Source organism: Anas platyrhynchos, chromosome 2, assembly GCF_047663525.1.
Source record: "Anas platyrhynchos isolate ZD024472 breed Pekin duck chromosome 2, IASCAAS_PekinDuck_T2T, whole genome shotgun sequence".
In the NCBI taxonomy this organism is placed as follows: Eukaryota; Metazoa; Chordata; class Aves; order Anseriformes; family Anatidae; genus Anas; species Anas platyrhynchos.
The window spans coordinates 114,663,144-114,689,483 of NC_092588.1; the positions used below are offsets into that span (position 1 = coordinate 114,663,144).

A 26,340-nucleotide genomic window follows, 5' to 3' on the forward strand; every position below is an offset into this window, starting at 1 on the left:
TTCTGTGCAAGGTGAATTTGAAAAATTAAGTTGTTGATTGAAGGCTTGTTGTTGTTGTCTTCCAACAATGACTTTCAGGTATACAGAAGTAACTCAGTAAACAGCTAAATCTGGTGCTTCTGATTTCAAGCAAATGCTTTGGGGCTAGTAGTTAACATATTTTTTATACAATACTGCATGTTATTATACAATAATAATAATAAAGTTTTATATAAAATTTATCGAAGAAAGTAAAAAACCTTCACACTCTATAAGGTTACGTGGAAAGGTGCAGGGAGCTTGTAAATGCAGTAGGTGGCAGACTGCTCCCAGGAATCAGTCAGCAATTGTGATTCAAGCTTTTCTGAATGCCCATGGGGCAGTAGGTAATGTGAATCTTTACTGTTTTCAAAAGTCTTTCTGCATGGACAGTTGTTACAAGTACCACGGAGCGTCCTACCTGCTTTTATAAAGCATTACAGGGACAATCTGGGAAGGACTTGCTGGGAGGAGTTGTTGTTCCTACACACCCTGAGTTATCAACTCCTGAAATAACTGTGGCCTCTTACCACACGCTGTAGCAGCTGGGTGACGCTGATCTTGCTTTGGAGTATTTGCTGCTGTTGATAGGAAACCAGTGCTCTCATGGCTTTGCCTACCCAAGAGAACAGCATATCTGTAGTTTACTCACTACTCTGAAATCCCTCCAGATTAACTCCAGATGCCCAAAGGACTTTTTTAAACCAACACAGAATTACCTCATTGATTATTATTTCTACAGATAAGCCAAGGTCTCTACTGCTCTCTGCATGCATGTGAAATGAAAGTTGTGTATAAACATTATCCAAACAGCAAACCATCCTGTTAAAATAGCTTCTGCACGATACTCAAAAGCTCCAGTCCTTTGACAAAGACTTTTTTCATGCTTGCTGTTCCGTAAGTGATGCTAATCTAGAACAAATCTTTTTTTTTTTTCCAAGCTTAGATTCACCTGCTGCAAATAATGCAGTTAGGGAAATACCTGGTCCCTTAGCTTTTGTCTTGTATGTTTTATTATAATGGAAGTTTGTGGTGCTTCCACAAATGGGTTTTCATGGTTTTGTTTTACAGATTGCCAAAGCAGTATCTAGTATATAATGAGATGTTTCACTACCCAGCTAGGACTAGGCTCTTTTATCAAACTAGGGCACTGACTAAAGACTACTCAAAACAACATAACCCATTGGCTGGTAAACACTTGGGGGAGCTGCCTGTCCACTCTACAAAAAAGACTTATGGAATGGTATGCTTAACATTCACCAAGTTATTTAAACAAAATGCTAAAACAGCTAATTTCATCAGTAGACAAAATTTAAGGGCAAAAGAATTCATAAATGTAGGTTTTCAATAATGGGGAAAGCATTACAAAACTACAAAGTAATCAAACATTAAGATTATATCTTTATTAACGTTATAGTATTTTTAAAAGTATACTTCAACTGTGACTGTTTTTAAGCTGACCTCTGGGACTGATCCCTCAGGCTTTGTTCATGGTTACTGGGGCATCATGTGTGTACTCAAAGACGTAGTTACTTTTGCTTTCTGTCTCAGGTTATTTAGCATTTCTACAGTATACTTTGATTAGACTACAACTATGCCATTAATTCTTAAGATACTTCTTCCTGCCTATATCTTCTTAAAACACAATGGAATAACTTTCTAAATTGTACGTAATTAAATACATAAATTGTCTGAATTCTATTCCATTGCAGTATTAGCTTGCTATCAGTTTTACATCAATTGTTTAGTGTATGAAAGATTGATATGAGGATGGGGTATCCAGATGTGCATAGTTCCTCTTTTTCTTCACTCATACACATGTATTCATTCAGACTTGGTGGAAATCCTGAATGATCTTGTCACAGCAACATTTACTAGGGCTCAATGCACATATAAACACAATGTAAAAAACAAACAAAAAAAAACAACTAACTTTTGGGTAGTCTTTGGAAAAAAATAATACATTTTTTCACAGAGTGTTGAGAGATACACAGATGCTAGGAGAACAGAAAGAATAGCTTCAGGATCATTCCAATCATTTCCTGACATAAGACTTATTTATTGATTTGATTTCATTATTAGAAATCTCTGAAATTCATACTATTCTATGACAGTTTCTATGGTATTTGCAGTTCTCTTGGGATTTTCTTTGAACAGCTAAGAGTCTATAGCACCTTTCTGACTCGGAAATGAAGTGCTTTCATCATTGTGACTTCAGGATATTTGGTCTCTTTCTTGAGCAGTGAAGTTCTGTCATCATAGAACTTTGTATGACTCTCTGTATTTTCACTGATAACAAGCATACTTAGGACTACATCCTAAAGCAGAAAGATATGCTGTTATAAAATGACATTCAAGAAGAGTCAGTGTTTGCACTTTATGTGCAAAAAGTAGCTATTTTTTATTCAAGTGTACAAGAAAGTTTGTTTAGAGCCCTTAGTCTGCTTTTGATAATGTAAGATGGAGTTATGAAAATTTCACATTTTCTTCAGACATACTTGTCTGAAGCATCAGGTAAGTAATTATTAAGTACTTGTACTGACTGTACACTTGTCTGCAATTCTGCAGAAAATGGGATTCTTCTGAAGTCTCAAGTGAGACTGTAATTAATGAAAACAACATTTCATGGTGGAGAATGGTCTTTGTTTCATTATTATTTGAATACCATCTTGACCATTTGAATACCATGCTTGATGAACCTGATCTCCTTCTACGACAAAGTGACGCGCTGGGTGGATGAGGGAAAGGCTGTGGATGTGGTCTACCTTGACTTCAGCAAGGCTTTTGACACCGTCTCCCACAGCATTCTCCTCAAGAAACTGGCTGCTCTTGGCTTGGACTGGCGCACGCTTCATTGGGTTAGAAACTGGCTGGATAGCCGGGCCCAAAGAGTTGTGGTAAATGGAGCCAAGTCCAGTTGGAGGCCAGTCACTAGTGGCGTCCCCCAGGGCTCGGTGCTGGGGCCGGTCCTCTTTAACATCTTCATCAATGATCTGGATGACGGCACTGAGTGCACCCTCAGTAAGTTTGCAGATGACACCAAGCTAGGTGCGTGTGTTGATCTGCTCGAGGGTAGGAAGGCTCTGCAGGAGGATCTGGATAGGCTGCACCGATGGGCTGAGGTCAACTGTATGAAATTCAACAAGGCCAAGTGCCAGGTCCTGCACCTGGGGTGCAATAACCCCAAGCAGAACTACAGGCTGGGAGAGGAATGGTTGGAGAGCTGCCAGGCAGAGAAGGACCTGGGAGTGATGGTGGACAGTCGGCTGAATATGAGCCAGCAGTGTGCTCAGGTGGCCAAGAAGGCCAACGGCATCCTGGCTTGTATCAGAAACAGTGTGACCAGCAGGGCTAGGGAGGTGATCGTCCCCCTGTACTCGGCTCTGGTGAGGCCGCACCTCGAGTACTGTGTTCAGTTTTGGGCCCCTCGCTACAAGAAGGACATCGAGGTGCTTGAGCGGGTCCAAAGAAGGGCGACGAAGCTGGTGAGGGGCCTGGAGAGCAAGTCCTATGAGGAGCGGCTGAAGGAGCTGGGCTTGTTCAGCCTAGAGAAGAGGAGGCTCAGGGGTGACCTTATCGCTCTCTACAGATACCTTAAAGGAGGCTGTAGTGAGGTGGGGGTTGGCCTGTTCTCCCACGTGCCTGGTGACAGGACGAGGGGGAATGGGCTAAAGTTATGCCAGGGGAGTTTTAGGTTAGATGTTAGGAAGAATTTCTTTACTGAAAGGGTTGTGAGGCACTGGAACGGGCTGCCCAGGGAGGTGGTGGAGTCACCATCCCTGGAAGTCTTTAAAAGACGTTTAGATGTAGAGCTTAGGGATATGGTTTAGTGGGGACTGTTAGTGTTAGGTTAGAGGTTGGACTCGATGATCTTGAGGTCTCTTCCAACCTAGAAATTCTGTGAACCAAACAGCAACAAAGGCAACTAGAACTCAGCTAATGGCTTCTTTACAACATTGATATCCATAAGTATGTAGTCAGAAAGGGAGAGATACTAATCAGTAGAGACTGTACTTCAGCACAAATACTGTGGTCAAGTGTAGACTTTAAAATGAAGAATTGAAGAGACTGAAGACCCATTTGATTCCCATCTATGACCAAATAGTTTTGGTGGTCAAAACATGCACGACCAAGCAACAACAGCTTGTACTGTTCACTAGTTTGATATATTTAGTGTTTCCTACCTGTCCTGCATCAGCAGTAGTTCAGAGGTGAGAGCAAATAGGCATACAAGAGAAGACAACTCAGTAACACTGCACAGCACAACTTAATATATCCCATCTTTGCCAACTCTGTCTTTTCAAAACAGTGAAGTGAAAATTAGGCTTTTATTTGTCAGAAAGTTTTTTGTGCACTTACTTGAAGGGTCTTAACTTACTGACTAAGGTGTTTTAGATCTAGATCTTTCTTTACCAAGAAAGGAGTTCTCATCTTTGTTTCTTGTGCATAAGTTGCTTGATACAGCTCTCTTCTGCCAGGGTATTACAGAGGATACACAAGATTCGCATGCAGGGCTGCTTCTATCTGTAGCAAATGTTATCTTTTCACAAGAATGTAACGTGATATGTTTGAGTTCATTTAACTCATCTGATCTGGATAATGTGTTCCATACTGTAAAAGTACTTCTGTATAAATTGCACAAGTGAACAAACTGTAGAACAGCAAACAGCAGTTTACTAATCACAGCCATTTTCATCTTAAGTGTATGTGGTTCAAAACTTCTGAAAAATAAGTAGTCTTCAGATATGATTCAGCTTTTGCTGCTTCCTGAGAAGCAGTCAGAAGAAGCTCTGAGAACGCCTTAGAGCTGAAAGAATGTAGAAGATGAGATTCCAGGAAGTACTGGAAATGTCCTCAGTCAGCTCAATAGCTGTGGGATTACAGAGTTTTGCTAGTCGGCATGTAATTACTAGTCATGACAGCATTTCAATCAACATTTTGTCCTCCATAGCGAATGGAGGGCATGTTCTTACCTATTTGGGCCTTAGGTTAAAGCACATTACAAGGTTTTAAAGTCCATATAATGCTTTCAATTCTCATCTTACTAAAGAAAAGGCTTTATGATCATGCTGCATTTTATAACCATTATTTCTGTAGTTTATAGGATAAGTGAGCTAGCAGAACTGCTGTGTCCTGTGAAATCAGGGGCTCCTGATAGAAAGAGGGCAAAATCTTTAGCTGCTATAACCAGGACAAAAAGTCAGTATTGTTTTTGACGTGGACATGACTCCAGATAAATTCAGAAAAAGAGAGCTGGAACCATGACTATTTTCTTTTGCCACTATCTGTTTTGAAAGGAAAAATAGTATATTTCCTGTCTCCACATTTTTTTTTTCTCAGTCTGCAGAAAGGAAGGATTTGGCAGTGTAAAATAATTCTTAGGAGATGAAGTAGTGGCATTCCTCTACTTGAAGAGAAATTAGAGAAACTAGCACAAATGGAATTTGGGTATGTCTTTTTATTTGTCAGTCCAAATTGCATCTGATCTACTAGATGTGGTCTTGCAGGCCTTGCCAGTGCTAAAATCCCTTTAGGAGTGAAGTTGCCTAGTCATAGAAGAGACAGAGCAATTGTTCATATGATTTGCTGTTATTTCAGTAGCAACTCATGTTTATTTGTTTAAATGTTAAGACTTGGCAATTTCTGATGAAGAAGCAATATTGTATAACTCAATAAAGCTAGTCCTCTGTAGATAAATGTCCACCTTTCATCCCTATCTTTCCTTATAAGAAATACGTTATGGAGTATAGTAGCTTCAGGCATTTCATGCCAAGATGCAATCTTATGCAATATTGCTAACATCACAACATGGGTTTTCTTTAACGGACAAGATCATATGCCTAAGAACAAGACAGCCTCTACTGTCATCATCACTGTCAGATTCTACCACTGTAAATCTTTCTTCTTCATAGAGTGAAATTTTTAACAAAACACAAAAAAACACAAGCTTGTGTAACATAAGCTTACTCCACTGATTTACTTGACTTAGAGCAAGATGAAGTGTCTTTACTATAAATGAGACTGGGCTTTCTTTACTAATGTATTGCATCCTTATTGTAACTTCAGAATTTATGAAGTTACAACATCTGAACTATGTTTTGTGCAACTTGCATTCACTGCTATCTGTTAAGAAAAAAGGTGTGTCTACAATAAAATTACTTCATGACAGCTTGTACTGCAACTAGAATTGCCTCATGTCCTGAAATCCTTTGTAACAGCTTATGCTTGAGTAGCATAAGCCACAAAAGATGTCTCAAGCACTTCACATTTTACTTTCTGTCTGGATGTGTTCCTTTTTGTAAGAAGCAATGTCAGGAAAACTATGCTTCATTCTGCTTCTTGTGGAGTGCTACTGACCAACTGTGTGACCTCTCAAAAATGTTTCTTACTGCACGTTATCAGTCAATGACATATCTCCACTTGTCAAGGATCTGACTACCTCTAATAAAAGACATACTAAATCTATCTTTAAGTCAGTGCCAGTAGCACTGTGGTCGTAGTAACAGAGCTCAGCATCAGGTTGTCACTGAGTATATATTTTCAGGATCCAGGTTCCAGTTTATGCTGAGCTCTGCCCTACTGTGATTCCACTCCTAACCAAAAGATCTCAAACTTGTTTCTCAGAGCTGCTGTAAAACTTTTGAATACAATATAAACATTTCTTTAAGTTTTTGCACTGAGGATAAGAGTGCAAAATATGAATATATGAGGATATGAAGCCTGTATATCCTTAAATCAGATATTTTGGATAGTCTTTCACTTTTTGATAACTTTGCCCTCAATTGTTGTATGATAAGAGGTCCTTAGCCTGTAGGAATCAAATCCATCACATGATTATTGTATTTCCTAAAATAGATAAAATGGAAACATCAGGGAAATTTCAGGAATAATCAGGAAATATCAATACTAAAACCTTTTTGCTAAGTAAGAAATATTTCTTCAAAAGGTGAATACCCCAATAGCTGAAGTTATTGCAGAAAAACACAGTGATTCTTGGAAAGTACTTTATTTCCACAAGTCTTTTCTTTTCTGCTTAATTTATGCTATTTAAAATCCATACATCTAACAACATCACATTTTAAATGTGTCCATTTGCTGTAATATTGAGGGCAGGTCCCTGTAGATCAGCAGTAGTTCACAGGAGCTCCTGTGCTTCAAATTACAACCCACAGACGTGAGTCAAAGTCAGTCCAAAAGTGGCATATCCACGCTGATGTGATGCTATGTGTGAGCTAAAGCAGTTCCATCTCAGCTTTTTTTAGGCTTCTGTACCTGAATAGGACTCATCAGCTTGAGCACATGATTGCTTATTGTGTCTGTCAGGCTGAACTTGCTGTTGACACCTGTCACTATAGATGTCTTGAGTTTTAGAAAGGCTTCTCCACAGTAATGTAAGTCACAGTATCCTCTGCAGGACTACAGGATAAAAATGTTGATTCAGAAGATATGGTAATAAGCAGTATTTTATATAACGTCAGTGCTTATGAGACTAGATTATGATACTAGAGAGCAATTATAGAAACACATTCCCTACCCCTAGGAGCTTACAATCTAAACAAATAAAATACATTTCACAGAAGAGATTAATATACAAAAAGTAGAATTATTATTGTGTTTTTATTTTTCCAGTGCATGTCCTGATATCTTGAGAACATAAGTAATTTTGAGTTGAAGTTGAGAAAGTTTATTTTAGTTTAGTTTCATTTTCATTTTGTTTTTGAATAAGCAAGCATTAAAATGTTAAAATGATTAACACAGTGTTAGCCAGAGGAATCATTCGAGGAGTGGCTCAAAGACCTAAGATTATAGAAGGGACTTGAATCAAGACAAAGTACAGATACATCAAAGACAAGATGCAGGGCAAAGGGTCGTCTGTGATTGAGAGCTCAGAAAAATAGGAAAGAAGTATTTTTACAGAAAATAGTATTTGCCTATCTATATTATTGAATCTGTATGCACTGACCAAGATCCTGTTGCATTAAACTTCTTGAAGCTTGGTTATGTGCCCCCACTACATTCTACAAATTTCAGTGAGAGCTGTAGTAGTATAACTCCTTTGAGAAATGGGCTGCAGGCTTTTATTAACTGGAGGCCAGGGTGAAAATGCTGGTATGAATATTTCTCACACGGTACTTGCAGCTTCTGTTCACTGAAAACATTTTCCTACGTATCATCAAAATAGCCATTTATAGAAGTAAGAAAAATATTGCAGCCTGTGATTTTCAGGAAAGGCTCCTTGAGAGAGGGTAAGAGAGAAGCAGAGGTCTAAAGGGTAGTAAGCAATAAAAAAAAAAAAAAAAAGGCAATAGTATCCCTTTGCTCCAGTGTTTGATATAGTAATGTTTACTAGCAGTGGAAAACGTATTTCTACAGTGTTTCTCACTGTAGATATTTAGTCTTTTAGGAGCTAGGCCACAGATACCTCAGCTCTTCAAGTTTGTTGAACATGTTTTGGAGATTAATTCAGCCAGAGTAAACTGATGGATACAAACCAGAGCAACTTAGAGTTGTCTGATGTCTAGCTGCTCTCTCTCCCATTTCTTCACCTCTCCTTTAAATGTCTTGGTAATTGTTTCTGCGCCTGCAGCGTCCATAGTGATAAAGGAGGTAGAGCAGTATAAGGTCAAAAATGAACAGCAAGCCAACAGCAACATCAAATCCGATAAAAATATCTGTAAAGGAAAAAATAAATGACAAGAGTATTAAGGAAAGATGTATGTATGTCATCTTAGATACAAAAAGAATAGTCTAGTGACAAATAGGTACAAAGGAAATATTTTCATAGCTGAATTTTGTTTGTATTTCTGTCAAGATCCCATGGACTGCATTTACCAACATATGCAATGTGGGTATGAAAATATACACTTAAATCCTGAAAACACGTAGATAGTTTCCTGTGCATGATAAAATCTTGCTGCTAGGTTTTCACAGGGCAAGTGTGACATTGCATGTGTAGTTAATGCAAACAGGAGTTTCATCAGGGATCAGCAAAACACTGAGTAAATGCAGGAATGGGGAAATACCAGGACTAATGGAAAGCGGCAAGTATTGCCTTGACCCTCACTTCCCTCCTGGAAATAATATCCAGGAAGGAAGAGAGGAATTTGGCAAAGGTTGTCAGCTGTCAGTAGTTCAAGGCAAACAGCTGCTGTACCTGCATGGATCAGCTGCGCTGTACGTGTACACTGGAAGCTGAGGCATCCTCAATACATGGTACATGTGCCAGAAATTCAGATGCATCAGTCTTACTGTGCATGTAAATGTTCGTGTGCATGAAAGGTTTAAAGTTTGGAGTCCTTGATATATCTTACATAGAAAATACAGAGCTGTTACACTACCTTTAGTTTTGTCTTTATTCCCACATTCTTTTGACCAGCTTTCCGTAATTATAGGAGAAACTAATTCAGAGAACTTCTCAAGTGGGCAAGAAGAAGTGCATCCTGGCAGAGTGAGTAGGTAAGGGTCCTTTGAAGAGTCATTCCGATAATGCATTTCAATGCTATATTGCCTGATTAACGACATTGAAAAGATGTTATTTTTAAAAGTTCTTAAGTAAAAGGTTCCTTATGGAGAGACAGAATGTTGCAAATAGGCCCTAATCTAGAACAACTTCTTCTGGAATGGAGGTTTTGTAAAAGACATCTGAAAGGCAGTTTGCAAAAGCCAGTTACCACATAGATCACAGGTTAAGTCAAAAGGTCTTTTAGAAAAGCCTTCTGGCTCTTCCAAACCACATAGTTTACCTTGGGATTTATGAGATGTCTCAGAAATATTGCTATCATTTGAAGAAACATGTATGTTTGTTTTACCACTTACTTCCAACTGATAAAACTGTTTTCTTCTTCTTCCTGTTTCTCAAAGCACACGGATACATGCATATCCACCAAATGTAATTTTTCTGGTTTTTAATACAACATTGTGCCTGTGGACTACTCAATGAAATATCACTTTAAAACAAATTAGTATCTTTTTACAGTATTTGAGAGAAAAAGAATTTGGGGGGAAGAGGGAGCCAAGTTCCAAACACTCCTTGTTCTTACATAGATGAGAAGATACTTGCCCACTGCTTTCTTGGTAGAGTTCAAAAAACTGACAAGCAGCATATGGTGGCAGTTTTCCATTGAAAATATTGAGAGCGATCTGGAGGGCCCCAATTGTGGTGTCATGCTATTGGGGGAAAAAACATGCATCTTTGAAATTCAGTAAAGCGTAAACTACCAGAACCGTGAAAAGAGAAAAAGACTAGAGAGGGAGAAGAAATCCAGATAAATAAAACCTGTTTAAAATTAACAATAAGACCTTATTCAGTATATTCACCATCAGGCAAAATGTTAACAGAGTACTACAGACATCAGCGGGCATTTTCAAAGAGTTACTGCAGTAGGTGTCTTACGTCTTTTGGCAATATTTCAGAGAAGAAGTACTGGAGGAAAACAAAATCTGATCTGAGAAATCTATTTTTTTTCAGTGCATTTCCTCCCCACCCCCTTTTCTTCAGGAATGTTTTTTGGTTACAAGATCAGATTAAGACTGTACAAGGTAGTGCATCTCATCACATTTCAAGTACAGATACAAGTCCTTTTTAAGATATTACACCAAATAGTTGCAGACGAAGACTGTTCTCCTCACCCCTACGTATGTTCCTGAACTTTTTAAACTGTGGTTTCTTCTATTTTGACTTACATATTAAAATCTCAGTTTGGCTTCTATTTTTGACAGAATCTGTTACCCTCCAATCTCCCACCTGCAATTTCTTCCTCTTCCCATTATTCCTTCTTTTGCAAGGAAATCCAGGAGGAGGTGTTGAATTAAAGGAAATCCAAACACTTTGATATCTAAACTTTGTAGCCATCTCTGTATATATGATTGCTAGACTTGTTTATATTATAGTCTGACATCTGCATTTTAATTATTATTCAGGATCAGTTTCAAAAATGTTGAGTATACATAGCCCCATGATATTAAAACAGTAATGAAAATTCTGTATGCACTTCTTGTTCTTCCTTCTCAAAAAGAATATACTAGAGCTAGAAAACACACAGAAAATGCGGCAGGAAAAACTTTGGGTACTGAGCAGATTCTGTATGAGAAAAAATTAAATAGATTATGACTCTGTCTCAGAAAAGGAAAGATAGAAGAGATGAGACAGAAAATAGTGAATTCATGAGCAAACCAATAATGGCCACTCCCTATTTCTTATAATAAAAGTGCTAGGAGGCACATAAACCAGTATTAAGTTTAAAAGAAAAATAAGGAAAAAGAAAATAAGGATTTTTTTCTTCCTTTTAAGTTTAGAAGTCATTGCCACAGGATGGTACGGAGGCACAAAGTACAAATATATTTATAAAGTGAGTAGGTAAATTGTCGGAAGAAGGTTTGTCAAGAGCTATTAAAAAATAGAATAAAATCTGTGGCAGATTCTGTCACAAACCAATTTGCTGGGAGGTTGTATCACGAGAAGAATCGCCCCACGCTGGCATTATTCTCATGTTCTTCCCTGCTGCTGCCTGAGACAGTATTGCAAATAAGCTAAGTGGATCTTGGTCTGAATGAAATTACCCTCTTCAACTTCTAAAATAATATATATATATTAAAAAGAATACTCATCTGTACCATCCCTTTCACATGTATGTGTTTGGAGACACAGCTGGGGTTCTGCTATATGTCAGTATCTCTGGGTTAGAAACACTTAAAGCAGGGTGCAACTTACAGAATCTGCATCAATAAGTTGCAGAAAAAAGTAAAAATAAATAATATAGATATATTTATCAAATACAGTTTGACTGAAGCTGAGGTGAATCATGGTCCTGATATATTCTGGCACTGACCTGTGTTCAGCTTATTAGCAGAACCAAACTATATATTATTTTCTCATTTAACTTACATGAAGACTGATTATTGTCATTCCGAGACTTTCACTAGTGAAATCATAGCTGTACTTATAAAAGGTGAAGATACTTACAGCAGAGTAGACCTCCATTTTTCTTTCTTTTGAAAAATTGGCAGCTTGTTTAAAACTATTTAAAATAATATTCACAAGGACACCTTAAAAAAAGATGGGGAAAAGAAAATGAAAATAATGATACCACATTTGCATAAAAACAAAAAAAGCAAAGGATTTTGAGTATCAAACAGAACGCATCTACTCAGGCCTCAAACTTTTTTTTTTTTTCATATTTTTTTTCTTCAACTTTCCACAAGTACATAACTAGAGAGAAGAAATTACAAAAGGAAAATATATCATTCATCATACAGGTCAACTGAAATGATGGGGTTTACAGAAATCAGTTAGAACTATGAGAATTATGCCTTATGACACTTCCAGTTTTGTTATGCTGAGACCTCTTTTTGTTTTTAAATGTTGCAGTAATGACAGCTGTACTAGCCTCTTCCTTTCTAGATGCTAAAGAAATATTTTAACAGTCCAGCTAGTCACAAGGTATTGGTTCTTTTTTTTTTCCAAAGCTCTTTTGTACTTCTGGTCCAGACTAGAGATACTCCAAAGCCAATGGAACAAAGGTAGCAGAAATTCCTTGCAGTGCAATTTGTATCATCCTAGAGGAAAAGGGCATAACTAGTATTTCTATTAACACTAAAAAAGTTCTGACCTCATGTTATGGCCAGCTAGTGGGCTTTAGTGCAGGTCTCAGCCTGCAATTATTATAGGGCTTGACCCAGTGATGTTTACATCCAAAAGGTGAGGCTGCCAATAATTCTTTACCTACATGTAGGTTTACACTTCAGGGTAGGTGCATTGCAAAGCCTTGCACCAGACAGCCCAGATTGTGGACATTTGAGATCACTTGTCTGGGTTTCCTGTTCATGGACACCGGGGGATCATATGCTGAATCTTGTTCTAGTCTTGTGTGTAGCCAGAATGTGCACAGCCTGTGCACCTCAATTTTGGAGCTCATCAGTAGTCCCAGTGCTTGCAATATAGACAACTTTAATTTCTCATCTTCCATTGTGATCAGACTGATTAGAAGCAGCTTTACATCAGGCTCTCAGAGAGCTATCACTGTGTTGCCAAGGTTTTTGCACAATATATAACCAGTACATTGAAGGGAAAAAAAATCAAGAAACAACAACAATAAATACTGGAGAAGTAAACTTAAACTTAAGTTAATATCAGACAAGTGAAGATTATACCCACGAGGTCTCATTTTTTATCCTTAAATTTCTTTCTCAAAATCTTAATTTCTTAAAATGTATAGGATAACTAACTAAAGACATTCATGTTTATACTTTCTTTCAGTACCCGATCCATGCAAGTCCCAGTATCCAGCACATATTATCATGCTTAATATGGCATCCAACATCTATAGTTAGAAATCAAGACTCAAGTAAATAATTTTGCATGAGCAAGGTGATAGGATGTTGTATGTTATCATAAACATTGTCTTCTCCTTTCTGAGAGCTAAGCATTTTTGATTTACCTCCTTGTAGTCGTGATTTCTCTTCTGTTTTATAAACCCCAAATAGTGATGATAAGGACAACTCTGCCAGTTTTTCCATCTTGTCCACTACATCTTTGGTGGCCCATACAGGAAGAGAATAATTGTGAATACCCTAGTGATAAAGGAAAACAAAAAGATGTTTTCTTCTGATTCTATCTTTCTATTGCCCAGCTTCACGCTACTATATTTGGACTACATGTGGCTGTTGTGCACTTCTTTGTTCGTTATTTGTGGTTTCTATCATCAGCATGACTTGAAATAACCTCTGCGGGAATGGGGATCAACTTGAGGTGGATGAACAGGAAGAGCTGAACCATCTGCGTAGAGGCAATCTCGTAGTTACAATATATTCTTGCTATAATGGTACTTTCTGGGGGGGTTGCTAGTGTGAAAGATCACAGACACATCCTCTTTCTGTCTTCTAGTAGTAGGTCTTCAATCTAACTAAATTGTCCCACCTTTTCTATGAGGTTGTCCAGATGCCGCTTCCATCACTGGTCATTTACAGACAAGTGTCACTCTCCCATCACGTAAGAATGATGGTGACTGACAGTGCCTAGGTACCTTTGAATGGAGGATATGTTCAACAACCTTCATGTACTGCTAATATTGACTGGGACCAGGTGGAATCATCCCATGCTTGGGGCGTCTGACTTCATTCACTCTGAGTTATCATTGCCTCCTAATTTTCTAACTTGTAGATCATAATCTCATGTCTCGTTTTCAACATGTAAGTATTTTGGTGTTTACCTTTTGATAGATTAAAGCAAATAACTTCATTTTTTTGCTAAAAAATCATAAATACAACCCAGCTGGCATGCTCAAATAATTGGATGACAACATATTGGAAAAGAAAAGGAGGGAACAAAGGGAACAAATTTTGGTACCAGTGCTTCAGGGTAAAACATCAAATGAAAACACTAGTTCTCCAATCTGTAAACCATGTTTTTGGGGTATCTTTTACCCTTGCATTAAAGTAGGATTCAGATTCAATGATAAAAATAATAAGCAAATTCAAGAGAGAGGGCAGCTCATTCCTATGAAACCGCATTGACAGTGTTTAATTAAAACATATCTTGGAGTTATTTTCTTTCCCAACCCCTATTGCATTGTTATTATGTTATTACCTCACAGTATAGTGTATCATATGTATTCCAGAGCTGGAAATTGTCGAGTATTTTAAGATGATTTAGTTCAAGTCCTGTGTTAACTGCCATTGTTTGTATAAAATCCTGGGGGGGGGGGGGGGAGGGAAGAAAAAAAAAGTGAAGAATACATCACAGATACTCAGTACGTACAGAACATATATAGGTACAGATTCTCTAGCATCCAACATGGCAACACACCAGTATTTAATTTTATGCAGGTGAAACTATTATAAGGGAAGATTTTGATTGCAGTTTTCATTTTGTAACCATTTTAAGATGCTGATTTCTATTTCAGACACTGCTTTTTGCTCAGCCCTGCTATGGATAAGTCTGGTGCTCTCACTGCTGACTCCTTCTCTCCCTCTTCCAACTGCTCTGTCACCTGAAAACTTCAGAATTAAGGAAGAAAAAGGCACTAATGGAAAAGGAAGATGAGAAAATGGGTGAGGTGAAAATAGAAAGTATTAAAAAAAAAAGGATGAGGCAAAAAGAAATTGAAGACAAAACAGTTTTCCTTCTCTTATTTAAAGGAGGCTGATTGTCTAAGTAATAGTTCCCCAACAGTTCCCATAAGGATTCTTACTGTGTGCTACCACAGAAGAGTAAAGGGATTGGATATTATCCTTTATTCCTACATTACCTGTTTCATGCTGGCAGCTGAAAGAGAGTACTTCTATGAAGTCGTAATACACCTCCCTGGCAGGTGAATGAATCTGACCAAAGTAATTGAGCTAGCAGAAAGTTAGACGCCAAGAAAAATGAAGAAAAAAAAAAAAAAGTTGGGTTTAGCCCAACCAGCATAGAAAGTAAACCTGAAGTGACTCTGAGAGAATGTCAGGGTATGAGAAACACAAGACCCCTGCTTTATTAGTTCAGTAGTGTTATTAAAAAGTGTACCATAAGCATATGAGAGCAGCAATAACCACTACGCAGAGCAACTACTGTCCACATGGTTGCTTGAGGCAGGTATGCCATCCATGTACCTACAGTCTGCAGTAACACTGGAATGACAAATTTTGTATCACTGACTGTGAATATTTGTGTCAGAACCAAAACAGAAGCATATCTTATGATGGACCCAAAATGCATCTTTGAGAGAAATTTACACAAATCAAAGTGTTGCCTGAACACCCAGAGCCTTCTCTTTTCCATACTGAACAACTCCATCTCTCTCATCCTGTCTTCATAGGAGCATCTGTTGCAATGCCAATTTCAGAAAGTCACAGCACTAAGACCTAAACCTTCCTAAATTTCAGGAGTTTTATCAGATTTTTAGAATTGATTTTGTGCTGTCCTGCATAACTGGAAATTGCCGCATCCATTAATTTCTTCTCCCCTTGGATCACTGAACTTTAATTACATGCAGCTCTAAATAGTCTTAGAAAATGAATGTTAAGTTCATATTTTAAAAATACAAATTAGTATAAACAAACAAGCAAACATGAGAAATGCATAAATGCATCAAACATACCTTTAAATGGCATTGGCCTAAATTTCTAATTTTAAGAGAACCCTCAGGACTTTTTAGTCATTTTAGCAAAAAGTAACAACACAATTCCACTTTATTTTAAATAAATATTGATAAAGATAAATAAAGATAGATAAATACATATCTTTTAAATAAAGATAGATAAAGATTAAAATAAAGATATATTAAATAAAGATTGAAAAAAAAAATTTTATTTTGCCTTACCATGTATGGTTGTATTCTACTTTGAAATTCACTAGATGTTTGGGTTTCATTCTGAAGTTCATCAAAACGAGGACAGTCACTCAGAGGAAAATGCAGCCTCTGAAACAGGAGAAGTAAAACTTAAAATAGTTGTAGACCTAATGTACACACCTCTAGTTTCTCTGTTGCTGAGGTTGCTGATGTAATATTTGTGAGATGAATGGTTAGTGACCCTGCTACAGCTACTCTGTAACAGTTCATTTGGATACCTTGTTCATGAGTTCATGAATAGAGGAAATGGACTGTAGCAGCTTGACTTTTCAGTGGCTACCTGTGGCTGTGATAGCTTGATTTCCATCAGTCTAACTGATTTTGAAAGGAATGCATGTCTGTCAGGGGTTTTCTTTGGAAAATTGGTCAGGGTCCATGATTGGGAATTTAAAAAAGCTACCATTTACCTCTTGTAACTTCTGAAACTCACTACCTGCAGCTTGACTCTACCTACTATTGGAATCTGAATTGCCTCTCGGTCTGCATGTCTTGCTCTCAGCTCTTTGGAGGTAAGAAGTGTATTTATGATAAACTTTTTAAGTACCACTTAATGGACAGAACTTGAAATCTGAGTGACAAATAAATCATGCTCCTGAAATATCAAAAAATATGAGCCTAATAGCTCTGCTCTTGTTTAGAGGCATGGTTTCATATTTAATAATTCTGTGTCTATGCATTATGAGGTCACATGATAGCATGTATTAGACCTGAACTGTGTGTAAATACATATGCATCCATCAAACTCTATGTGTTGGCAAATATATGTTTTATGCCAGTTGCAGAAGGACAGATGATACCTAATAAAGTCTGCCAATAAAAAGTTACGATGAGCAAAACGAGCTTGTGCTGGTTCAGCACTTTATGCCACATCACTATAGCTTTTTTGACCCAGCAGTAATGTTGTCCTGTAACCATACAAACTTTGTAATAGAACAGACTTAACGTACAGTAGAGAAATTCTCTCTCAGTAGAGGCTCCTAGGAAAACCCTATGCCATTAAAGTTGAATATCTCTGGCTTATGTAGGACTTAAAGTGCAAGAAGTTCTGCTCTGGCTTGGGATGAACATTAGCATGCAGCATTTAGAGTATGTCTCTTTTCTCTTTGATTAATCAACATGGGGCTTGCAGCAGCCACCAACTGACAGTAGCACACTTTCACTTGGACGGATTTCCAAGGGTACGTTTTCTCTGTAACAGAAGCACACTGCAGGGTGAAGTCTCAAAGCTGCAATATGAAGCTTGGGAATGCTTAATTACACAATAACAAATGTTTCTCTGGCTGTATGTCTTAATTATCCCCCTCTAGGTCTTATTAATTAAGCCACTCCCTTTGGCTTCATTAAGCAGTGCTCAGTACTGTTGCCTGTCAGGTCTTGATAGATCTCAGTGGCTCAAAAATAAACTATGGTTAGTTTTCTTTTTTTTTTTTTTCTTTTTTTTTTTTTTTTTACGTGATTGTAGTTGGCCTCAATTTCCTACTTTGTGTTGCTTAGGGCTTGAAAATGCTTGGCTTAACAAGGCAGCAATGTTTTTTTTTTCCAGGTGGTCTGCATATTTAACATAATTTTTCAATTACTGCAGAGGTGTGTTTCGTCACCCAAACTGAAACGTCAATACCCAGTCCCGAAGCAGTTGCAGAAGTGATGGGGTACTATACATTTCTACAGTTGAGTTTGTAGTCTACAAACAGCTCATGGCACTTCACTGTGATGCCCCTAATAACTTTGATACTTTATTTGGCCAAAGCTCTGACCATTCTGATGCTTTTAACATCCTGGGGTATAGGAACTTCCCCTAGTATTCCATTTTTAAATAACAGTGACAATATTTTCTTTTGTTTAGGGGCAGAAGCAAGTTTCAAGCTGAATCATGTTGTGCCTAATCAAGTTTGTGGGAATCCCTTCTCCTTGTCCCTGTTTTCAAGCATAGCTTTAAAATGGAGAAATGCCAATGGGCTGGTAAGTGTGGCCATCCTAATGAAAGAGTCCCTCTTCTGATGTTGGTGACTGGACAGGCAGTTATTTAACAGGTCTTTTGTGTACATTTCCTTTAAGTTAACTTCTATCCTCAAAGGCAGAACAAAATTAACTTTTCTGGCATTACATTCAATAACTTCTTGGTCCTTACTTAACATTTTTCCTTATGCAGTCCTTGTCACAGGAGCCAGTGACATTAAAATCTAAATCTGAGTCAGCCAGGAAGAGATGCATACAGCAAAACTTCTACAAGACCTATCATTCAGGTAGGACTGCTTTTATTATGAACCGTAAGGCACATGCTAGTTTCATTAAGTGTTTGTATAGCACTGAGCATAAAAGGGCCCTTGTCTGTAATTAGGGTGCCTCAGTGTTACCAGAACAGGAAAGTAATAATTGAGAGGTCATTACAGTGGCTGATGTAAATCCCATTCCTTAAATAAGCAAAAAGAGACAACATGCTAAGGAGGGGAAGGTCTGTCTGGCTGATTGGTGCTCAGAAAAGCACTTGTTTGCAGTTTTAGGGCAACTTCCTTGCAATACTGTCCAAAAGCATCTTATCAAGGAGAAGATGTAGAGCTGTATCTTGAAGAAAATGGTAGTGTGGTTGACAAAACAGGTATTCTGCAACTATAGAACAAGGATTTTCATGCAGCTATTACAGTTGACCTGTGACATGCTTGTCAGCCAATAGATGTTTTCTATTAGATTGAGATCAAAGGGAATAAAATATTTTAATTTTTTTTCGTTTGTTTCTTTTTTTTTTTTTTTCTTCAGGGAAAGCCAAGACATTATATGAAGTATCCAGACAGTACTCACCCTATCTGTTGCTTTTGGCACAATATGAACAGGAATGGGTTGCCAGAGAAGCTCAGGGTTCCAAATTTGGCTGCTAGTTGGTGGAAAGAGGCCAGATAGGTATGACTGGGCACTCATAATGGTGCGATCATAATCTGTACTTTGGATGTAAAACTGAAGATAGAATGGCAAAAAGTTAACAAACAAAACAACAACAAAAAAAGGAAACTTAACTCATCAGTCCTGGCTTCCTGTTTTCAGTTGTATGTTTTTGCATAGAATCAGAACAGTGAAGCTATTAGTTAGAACTTTATAGGGCTCTACTTCATTTTGTATAAATCAAATTGCCAAAGCATCTTTCAGTGAGGGATCTAAGCTTCCAACTGAACTAAAAAGTTGAAGAAATAAGATAACATAATTTTAAATATGGAAGCTCTCCATCTTCTGAGTTTCAGAGGTACCTTGATATGACCCATCTGCTATAACTTGGGGATAAAGGCACTTATAACAATAGTGGGTAACAAAGTCTTTCTTGGAAGCTATAGTCATTTATGCCTTCCCATCACTGCATCCCTCATGTATTGACCAAAGTAGTAGTGGTATCTTCCCCACAATGGGTCTGTGCCATATGACAAGCACATCCAAACAACTGTGAGACTTTTCATTCACAGGACAAGGTATGTGAACATGGCCCATCACATTGTCCATACATTCATCTTTAAACAAGGTGGAAAAATACTGGGTTGCTATGGATAAATACCCAATTCATTCGATGGTGTGGAGCTGTCCAGAACAACAAAACTGAGCCGTGGAAGAACCAAAATGAATGTAGGAACTGAAAGTTAAAGATTTGAGTCTATGTTTTCACCTTGACATAAAAGCCTGACTTCCAAAATATTATTTTTCTACCTTAATTTTTGTATTAATAAAAGGAATATGATTATGGATGTGCTTTTATCTATCACAAGTCCATAGTTATGCTATGCTGGAGAACCATCCTCCAGACAGTTCAGCTATATACCTCTTTCCGGTTGTATGTGCTGTTCAGAAAGTTGGAATATCTCTTCCTCACGTACTGTCCAAGTTCATACAGCTGCTGCATTCCAGTCTGTGAGGCAAGTGTACAGATGGCTATGAGATTAATGTGATTGGAGAATGTCAAATAAGTTTATTTTATTTTTCCTTTTTTGTCTTCAGCAATTTCTTTTTACAAGATTCTTAACCACATTTATAGCAGACTGTATATGTTGTAGGTGACCAAGAATTTTTAATAGAAATAATCATTTATATCTATGAAAAAATGATACATTCTGAAATTCTAAGACTTCAACATCTGCTACAGGAAAAGCAATGCATCTTATTCTATATTAAGTACTGTTTCCACAGTGCTGTAGCTCTGTAGATGCTGCTGGAGTTACTCATGAGCAGCACTGTGAAGAGTATGTCAGATAGTGACAGCTGAAAAAGGAGCATTAATAACCTAGTATTAATTACTGTCGTTGCTGTGCTAATTTATCAACATGATAAATTAAAAAATACTTACAAAATAAATGATAAATTTGTGTCTTACATTCCATGCATTTAAAATTTCTTTTCCCATCTTTGTTTTGGTACACCTGCAGTTCTCTTAGATTGCACAGTTTTTTCTATCATTCATTTCCAAGACTGTGATCAGAACTTTGTAACTTTAAACTTCACAGAAGTACATTTTTACTACTGTTGCTAAGGAAATAATAAAATAGAAAAAAGCTCTCAAAAAAATCTTTACGAAAGCAGCAACTTTTTTTTTTTTCTTCTTGTAAATTACTTACAGGGAGATAGTAACCTGTGGTATGAATGCCTGAAGTTTACAAATCTTTAAAGCCTTACTTCAAATAATAAATGTTGAATGGTCTCCAGTTCATGTTTCTGCATCATGATGGCATATTGTTAAGGAATGCATTGGCCTCTCTTTGCTCCAGAATTTCATGTTCCAGATACAGTTAAAAAGATAAGGCTTGATCTTAATGTTGAAATGCCAGAGCAAGAAGTAGGTTCTGTGTATCCTAGTGAAGATCTGGGCTGAAAACAGCCTTATTAGAAAACACATTTTCCCAGAATCAATATTCTCATGCAAGACTTTAATTTTTTGTTAATTATTTACTGAGGGGGGTCCTTTCCATGAAATATGAAATCAATATGAAATATGGATTCATTACTTGACCTGGTGGGAAGGTGTTGTTCATTTATCTTGTCACAGATCCCAGTGCTTAATGGTCATTAGACTTCAGCAATTTTAGAGTAAGGATAATCTTTAAATTTGCCATTTGTTTGAAGGCAAACACGCTGTCAGGAAGTTATTGTTTGTAAGAAGATAGTTATATAGCTATGATGAATGTACAGTAGTTGGATGAGTATTGTTGCAAAAATATCTATGAATTACAGGGTATTGCTAATAGCCACTGTCAGTACTTGGAATTTGCTGATGTCTGCAGGGCACACATCAAAATCTGCCCATTTCCTATTTTTGTAGCATATGTAAGTGCTACTGAGAGAGTTAATGTACCTGGGTAAGTTGTCCAAATCCTTGGGGCCATTCACTTTCTTTGTGTAGATCAGTTGGAAAGTTTACAATTGGCGTTCTGTCACCATGTCGGAAAACCTAGTAAAATTCCCATTAAAAAAAAAAAAAAAATTAATTACTGCTAGCATTCTCTTCTTTCCTGTCTAGAAAACAAGAATCAAAGTTGAGTTCCAGTGTCATTTTTCAAAAGGGAATGTTGGACAGTCTGCAGAAACCTAGTCAAGTAGGATTAGAGTACGTTATTTACACTCAAGAATAGATATCAGTACATTGAAATTTAGTGGGCATGAGTCTGATTATTCTTTCACCTAGAACATAAAATTAAGCAGGCAGAATGTTGGTGCTCAGGTTACATTCATAGCTCGGCAACCAGACAAGAAATCTGACTGAATTTTGGATACTCAGCAGCACCTTTGAATATTAAACCAGTTACAGATGTGTTTATATGAGGATTTAATTACTTTGGCAAACATACTTGAAATTTTTGGCAACTGCTTTTTTCATAGCAGTATCTTTAAAAGTAATTCCATGTACATTGTCTCATCTTTGAGTTCACACTCAACGCCATAACATAAAGAAGAAAAAGTATATATAGTTACAACCTTATGTTAATATTTATTAATAGTTTATATTTATGAAAATATTTAAGAAAAGTTCTAGGTTTTTCTATTAACTTTAGGAACAGCAAACAGTTTGGTTGCTTTGCTATCCTGGACACTCGAGCATGGTGAATATTAGTGTGGTGTTTCCAGCCATACACTTTGTACAGCAGAAACCTTAAATGAGCCCTTTTGTGTCTGTAATTTGGCATGCTTAGAAAGTACCAACCCTAGATTAAATAGTTCTGTGTTATACAGTGAAAAATAGACATGTTATTAACATTAAGTTGGAAGTAACAAGCAAGAAACAAAAACTACTAAGAGCAAAACCCAAAGCCCTGTTTTTATTTTAACCCCTAAGTTTCTCAGACAGCTGACTTTTATTTACGCTCCAACTTTCTCCTTGCTTTCTACTTCTGAAAATGACTTTGCTTCAGTTGCAATTGAAAATTAATAATAGCCTCATGAACTCAGTCTGAAAGTCTAATTCAGTCATAGGCAGCTACATCAGCTACATTTCAGGAGACTTTCTTTTCATTTTATTTTTTATTTTTTTGCCTGAACTTCAAGAAGAACTTTGTGTTTGAAAGATTTTCTTTTTCATTAGACTAACAACCTGATGCTGTTAGGGAAATAAAATGTTTCCCTACAAAGCTTGCCTAGGTCATCAAGATAGATTTCTCAATAATCATCATGAAATAATTGATTCCTTTGAAAATCATTGTATACTGCAACATTTATTACTCCTGGATTACAGATTACCTTCCTGTCCTGTTGAAAGACATACAACACAGAAGGATTAGAGAAAAGAAGGAGGCATCATAAAATCAGAAAAGACTATGGAAAGGTAAGGAGGACATACATAAAAAGGACAAAGCACACCTGCTGGATGTATTCACTTCAGATTCTTTATATGAAGTGCTTCACCTCAGTCTGTTCTCAAAAGTAATAGATGGATAATTATTAAATACCCTCTCCTTTAAATCTAGTACAGCTTGAACCTGGTTTGGTGTTTGAGATCTCCCATTCTTTCTTTACAACTGTATGAGGGTGAGCATTTCAGATCAAAATGGCCATGTGACTCAGGCTTTGGCCAGCATTTGCTTCCACTGTTATCAGGTGAAAAATCATATTGTAGAAAAACTAGGGTGGGGGAGAGGGTAAGCTGAGAATATGTTGTGTGTAATATACAAAACATCTTCATTCAGAAATACCATGAATTACAGTGAATTATGTGCCTCTGAGTAATAGTGAGATGTTTTTATTGATACTTCAAATGTTTTTATTGAACTTCAAACAAAAAGATTTCTTGTTTTGAAGCTAGCAGTGGTAATGGAAAAACAATTGATCAATGGACTTAGTCATGCTGCCAATTCAGAGAAACCATAGATGCAGAAATACTGAGCGTGTTTAGTCAAGGTTTCAAATGGCTTGAGTTGATTAGACAAATACATAACAAGCTCAGTCAGCACTTCCTATCTTTATAAGAAGAAACACATAATGAAATCACTGTATTTCAGAAAACCACACCTCTTTGTGTATATGACAGGTGAAATGAGTGTGGAGGCAGAAGTTACAGGTCAGAACTTCTTTATAGAGATGCAATAAATCGGTATTTCATTTCTACCTGGGTACTCAATGGTACTAGAAATATTTTTTTTCTTCTGTTATGTCTAATTCAAAATCAGTACACAAGAATTATGCTGAAGATCAGTGTCTACATGTGAGAAGGCAAGCTAAAATGGCATTTTGACAAACTGGCTGGTATTACAGCTTTTCAGCCAAAAAGACTCGTGGCCAATAATTAAAACACACAAAATCAGTGCAAAGATGGAAGTCATGAGGAGAGAGCAAGGCATCTTTCCATGGCACAGCACAAATCTGGAAGTGAGCAAAAAGGAACTTGTCTGGTTTCTCTCCCCTCCCTCAGAGTATATTTTATCTTGTGCAGTTCTGCTAAGAAAGTTTTAAAAAGTCATTGGGATGCATTTTCACATGCAAAAATACTCTCAGGTGACAACATACCAATTTACAGATAATGAAAAATGACCACTGAATTATCTCAGAAAAACGTGTTTTAGACTTACCTTGACTGTAGCCTGACTGTTATTTTATTCCATTGTACTAGTGATATGTGCTGGGGCCAATTCCTATCTCATTAATTTCTGTTTCTGCTAGCTATTCTGTTCCCATGTAAATTCAATGAGTGAGTTCAGAAGACAAAATTCAATTGAACACACAGAATCTGTGCCTTGAGGAAGGAGATATATATTGATAACAAGACTAAATCTATAGTAACTTTTTAGGCATTCCATCCAAGAAAAAGTATCAGGGTTAAAGGGAACACAGTTCAAATGAAATTTACACATTATTTTAGCTTGAATTGTAATAAGTTACTTCATAAATGGATATAATGGTATCTTTTTTTTTTTTCTTTCTTTCTTTTTTTGGTGGTTGGGGAAGGTGGCTGCATAGGTGTGATAAAGAAGATGGTTTCAGATAAGAAGGCTCTTATCTCCAAATGATAAGCATTTCCTGTAACTTTTTTTTTTTTTTTTTTTTTTTTTTTGCAGGACCATTGCTTGTTAGAACACTGTAACAGCTGCAATTCAGCAAAAGCCTTGTTTTCTTCAGCAAGTTAAGTCTCTAAAGCATTCTAGCTGCCTGATTTCACCCCTGTGTCTAGGTGTCCCTCTTAAATTGAAATATTTGAGGATAATACTGTACGCAGAACGTTACTGGAATGAGGGTTGAGTCCCTGCCTTGTGCGCTGTCTGATACAGCAGTAAGGCTCAAAAACAATAGGAACTGGTTTTTCCTGTGCACTCTGGCCTTTCTCCAAGTGACACATCTACATAATCCAGCCAATAAACAACTAACTATTAAGTACTTTATCAAAATCTAGATCGCATGTTTTGGACACACTACTTCTGTCTGTTATGTGCACACTCAGTTTCTCAAATACAGAAAGGTGGAAGAATATCTTTAAAATTCCTATTCATAAATGTAAATTCCAATTCCCACAACTTTGTGTTGAAAATACAACTCTAGACTAACTATTCTTTATCAGTATACCTCTCATTAAAAAATAGACAAATTAGGATGAAAAGGGTTGTGGTGCAACCTTCACCATCCAAAATACTTTATTGAATTAATCTCTCTTTTTCCTCAGCTATTGAGGAAACTGATGCTGGCTTACTATTTAGTTGCTTTAAAACAAGCAACCAACCAGCAAAAAACAAAACAAAACAAAACAAAACATACAACAATTACAGTCCATTTTCAAAATACCTGAAGTAATTGCAACTTATATCTCAAATCTCTAAACAAAATGCCCTTTTCTGTTTTTTAATATACTACTGTGCACATTCAGTTCTTCTGAAGTGGAAAATACTTCTCTTTCTATGGTTTCTATTTTGGAATCTCAAAGCATCTTATAAGCTTCCAGGCCCTAAGAAGATAGGCCAGAATCGCCTGTTCCAACTATGCAGTAGTGTCAGCTAAATCAAGCAAAGACAGGTGGACTAGACCTCAGATATCTGAAATCCTGTGTGCTATGCACCTACCACAAAGCTAAGTGGCTCAGTTACCCTGAAAACAAACAAACAAACAAAACACAACTTAGTGGTTAGGAGATGAAAATTCTTATAACCAGATGCATTTTATCTCAAGAAGCTTTTACAAGTTGTAAGCCAAAGGGCAGTCGTGTTTCTAAGTCAAAAAGACTCAAAGCAACTGCAGACCTTCTTTGATTCGACAGCCATATCGAATTCCCCATATTCCCCACTACTAAACAGAAAGTAAATCTACTTACTACAGCCACAAACTTCAGTTCTCTTTCTGCAGTAGCCTGCTGAAGCAGGGTGAAGATAATATAAAAAGCAAACCACGGAATCCTAGATGGGTTGGGAAGCCGTATCACTCTCATCCTGGCAGCAGATGAAAAAAGCCTTTGTAGCTCCAGCAGCTGTTCAGGCTGAACAGCCCAGACACGAGGCTGTACTTCAAAAGGGGTGGAACTGCTGCTGGTGAATTTCAAATCCAGAAGGAATGTTGT

At 37.1% G+C, this 26,340-nt stretch overlaps 1 protein-coding gene and 1 long non-coding RNA gene across 5 annotated transcripts; one reads left to right on the forward strand and one right to left on the reverse strand.

Moving 5' to 3' along the window:
* Nucleotides 1-7,008: 7,008 nt before the first annotated feature.
* On the reverse strand, nucleotides 7,009-26,337 carry ACP3 (acid phosphatase 3). Of its 3 annotated transcripts, XR_003495044.3 has the most exons (12): nucleotides 26,098-26,337; nucleotides 21,667-21,762; nucleotides 20,143-20,229; nucleotides 19,143-19,295; nucleotides 16,317-16,415; nucleotides 14,603-14,707; nucleotides 13,455-13,587; nucleotides 11,981-12,063; nucleotides 10,079-10,185; nucleotides 9,357-9,526; nucleotides 8,511-8,690; nucleotides 7,009-7,434 (listed from the first exon to the last, which is right to left on the reverse strand). XR_003495044.3 is itself a non-coding variant. In XM_027450161.3 (11 exons), the coding sequence occupies exons 1-11, from the start codon at nucleotides 26,209-26,211 to the stop codon at nucleotides 8,572-8,574; spliced, it is 1,266 nt and encodes a 421-aa protein (XP_027305962.1). In that variant the 5' UTR covers nucleotides 26,212-26,336; the 3' UTR covers nucleotides 7,009-8,571. The 3 variants fall into 3 exon arrangements, 2 of the variants coding, with proteins under 2 accessions (XP_027305962.1, XP_071889521.1); XM_027450161.3 differs by having other exon boundaries at nucleotides 7,009-8,690; nucleotides 26,098-26,336; XM_072033420.1 differs by having other exon boundaries at nucleotides 7,009-8,690; nucleotides 20,143-20,252; nucleotides 26,098-26,250.
* Nucleotides 14,701-26,088, forward strand: LOC140001572 (uncharacterized). Of its 2 annotated transcripts, XR_011806910.1 has the most exons (6): nucleotides 14,701-15,066; nucleotides 16,786-16,855; nucleotides 18,190-18,305; nucleotides 18,496-18,589; nucleotides 23,041-23,130; nucleotides 24,857-26,088. It is a non-coding gene; the product is annotated as an uncharacterized lncRNA (long non-coding RNA). The 2 variants fall into 2 exon arrangements; XR_011806909.1 differs by having other exon boundaries at nucleotides 14,702-15,066; nucleotides 23,041-26,088.
* Nucleotides 26,338-26,340: the final 3 nt, after the last annotated feature.

What these genes read in the sequence shown, in the direction of transcription:
- ACP3 (XM_027450161.3), bottom strand. Translation starts at nt 26,211, where the DNA reads ATGAGAGTGATACGGCTTCCCAACCCATCTAGGATTCCGTGGTTTGCT. An exon ending in AACTGAAGTTTGTGGCTGTA is followed by an intron (nt 21,763 to 26,097) that starts GTAAGTAGATTT and finishes GAATTTTACTAG; the next exon opens with GTTTTCCGACATGGTGACAG. An exon ending in AAATGGAGGTCTACTCTGCT is followed by an intron (nt 10,186 to 11,980) that starts GTAAGTATCTTC and finishes TTCCCCCAATAG; the next exon opens with CATGACACCACAATTGGGGC.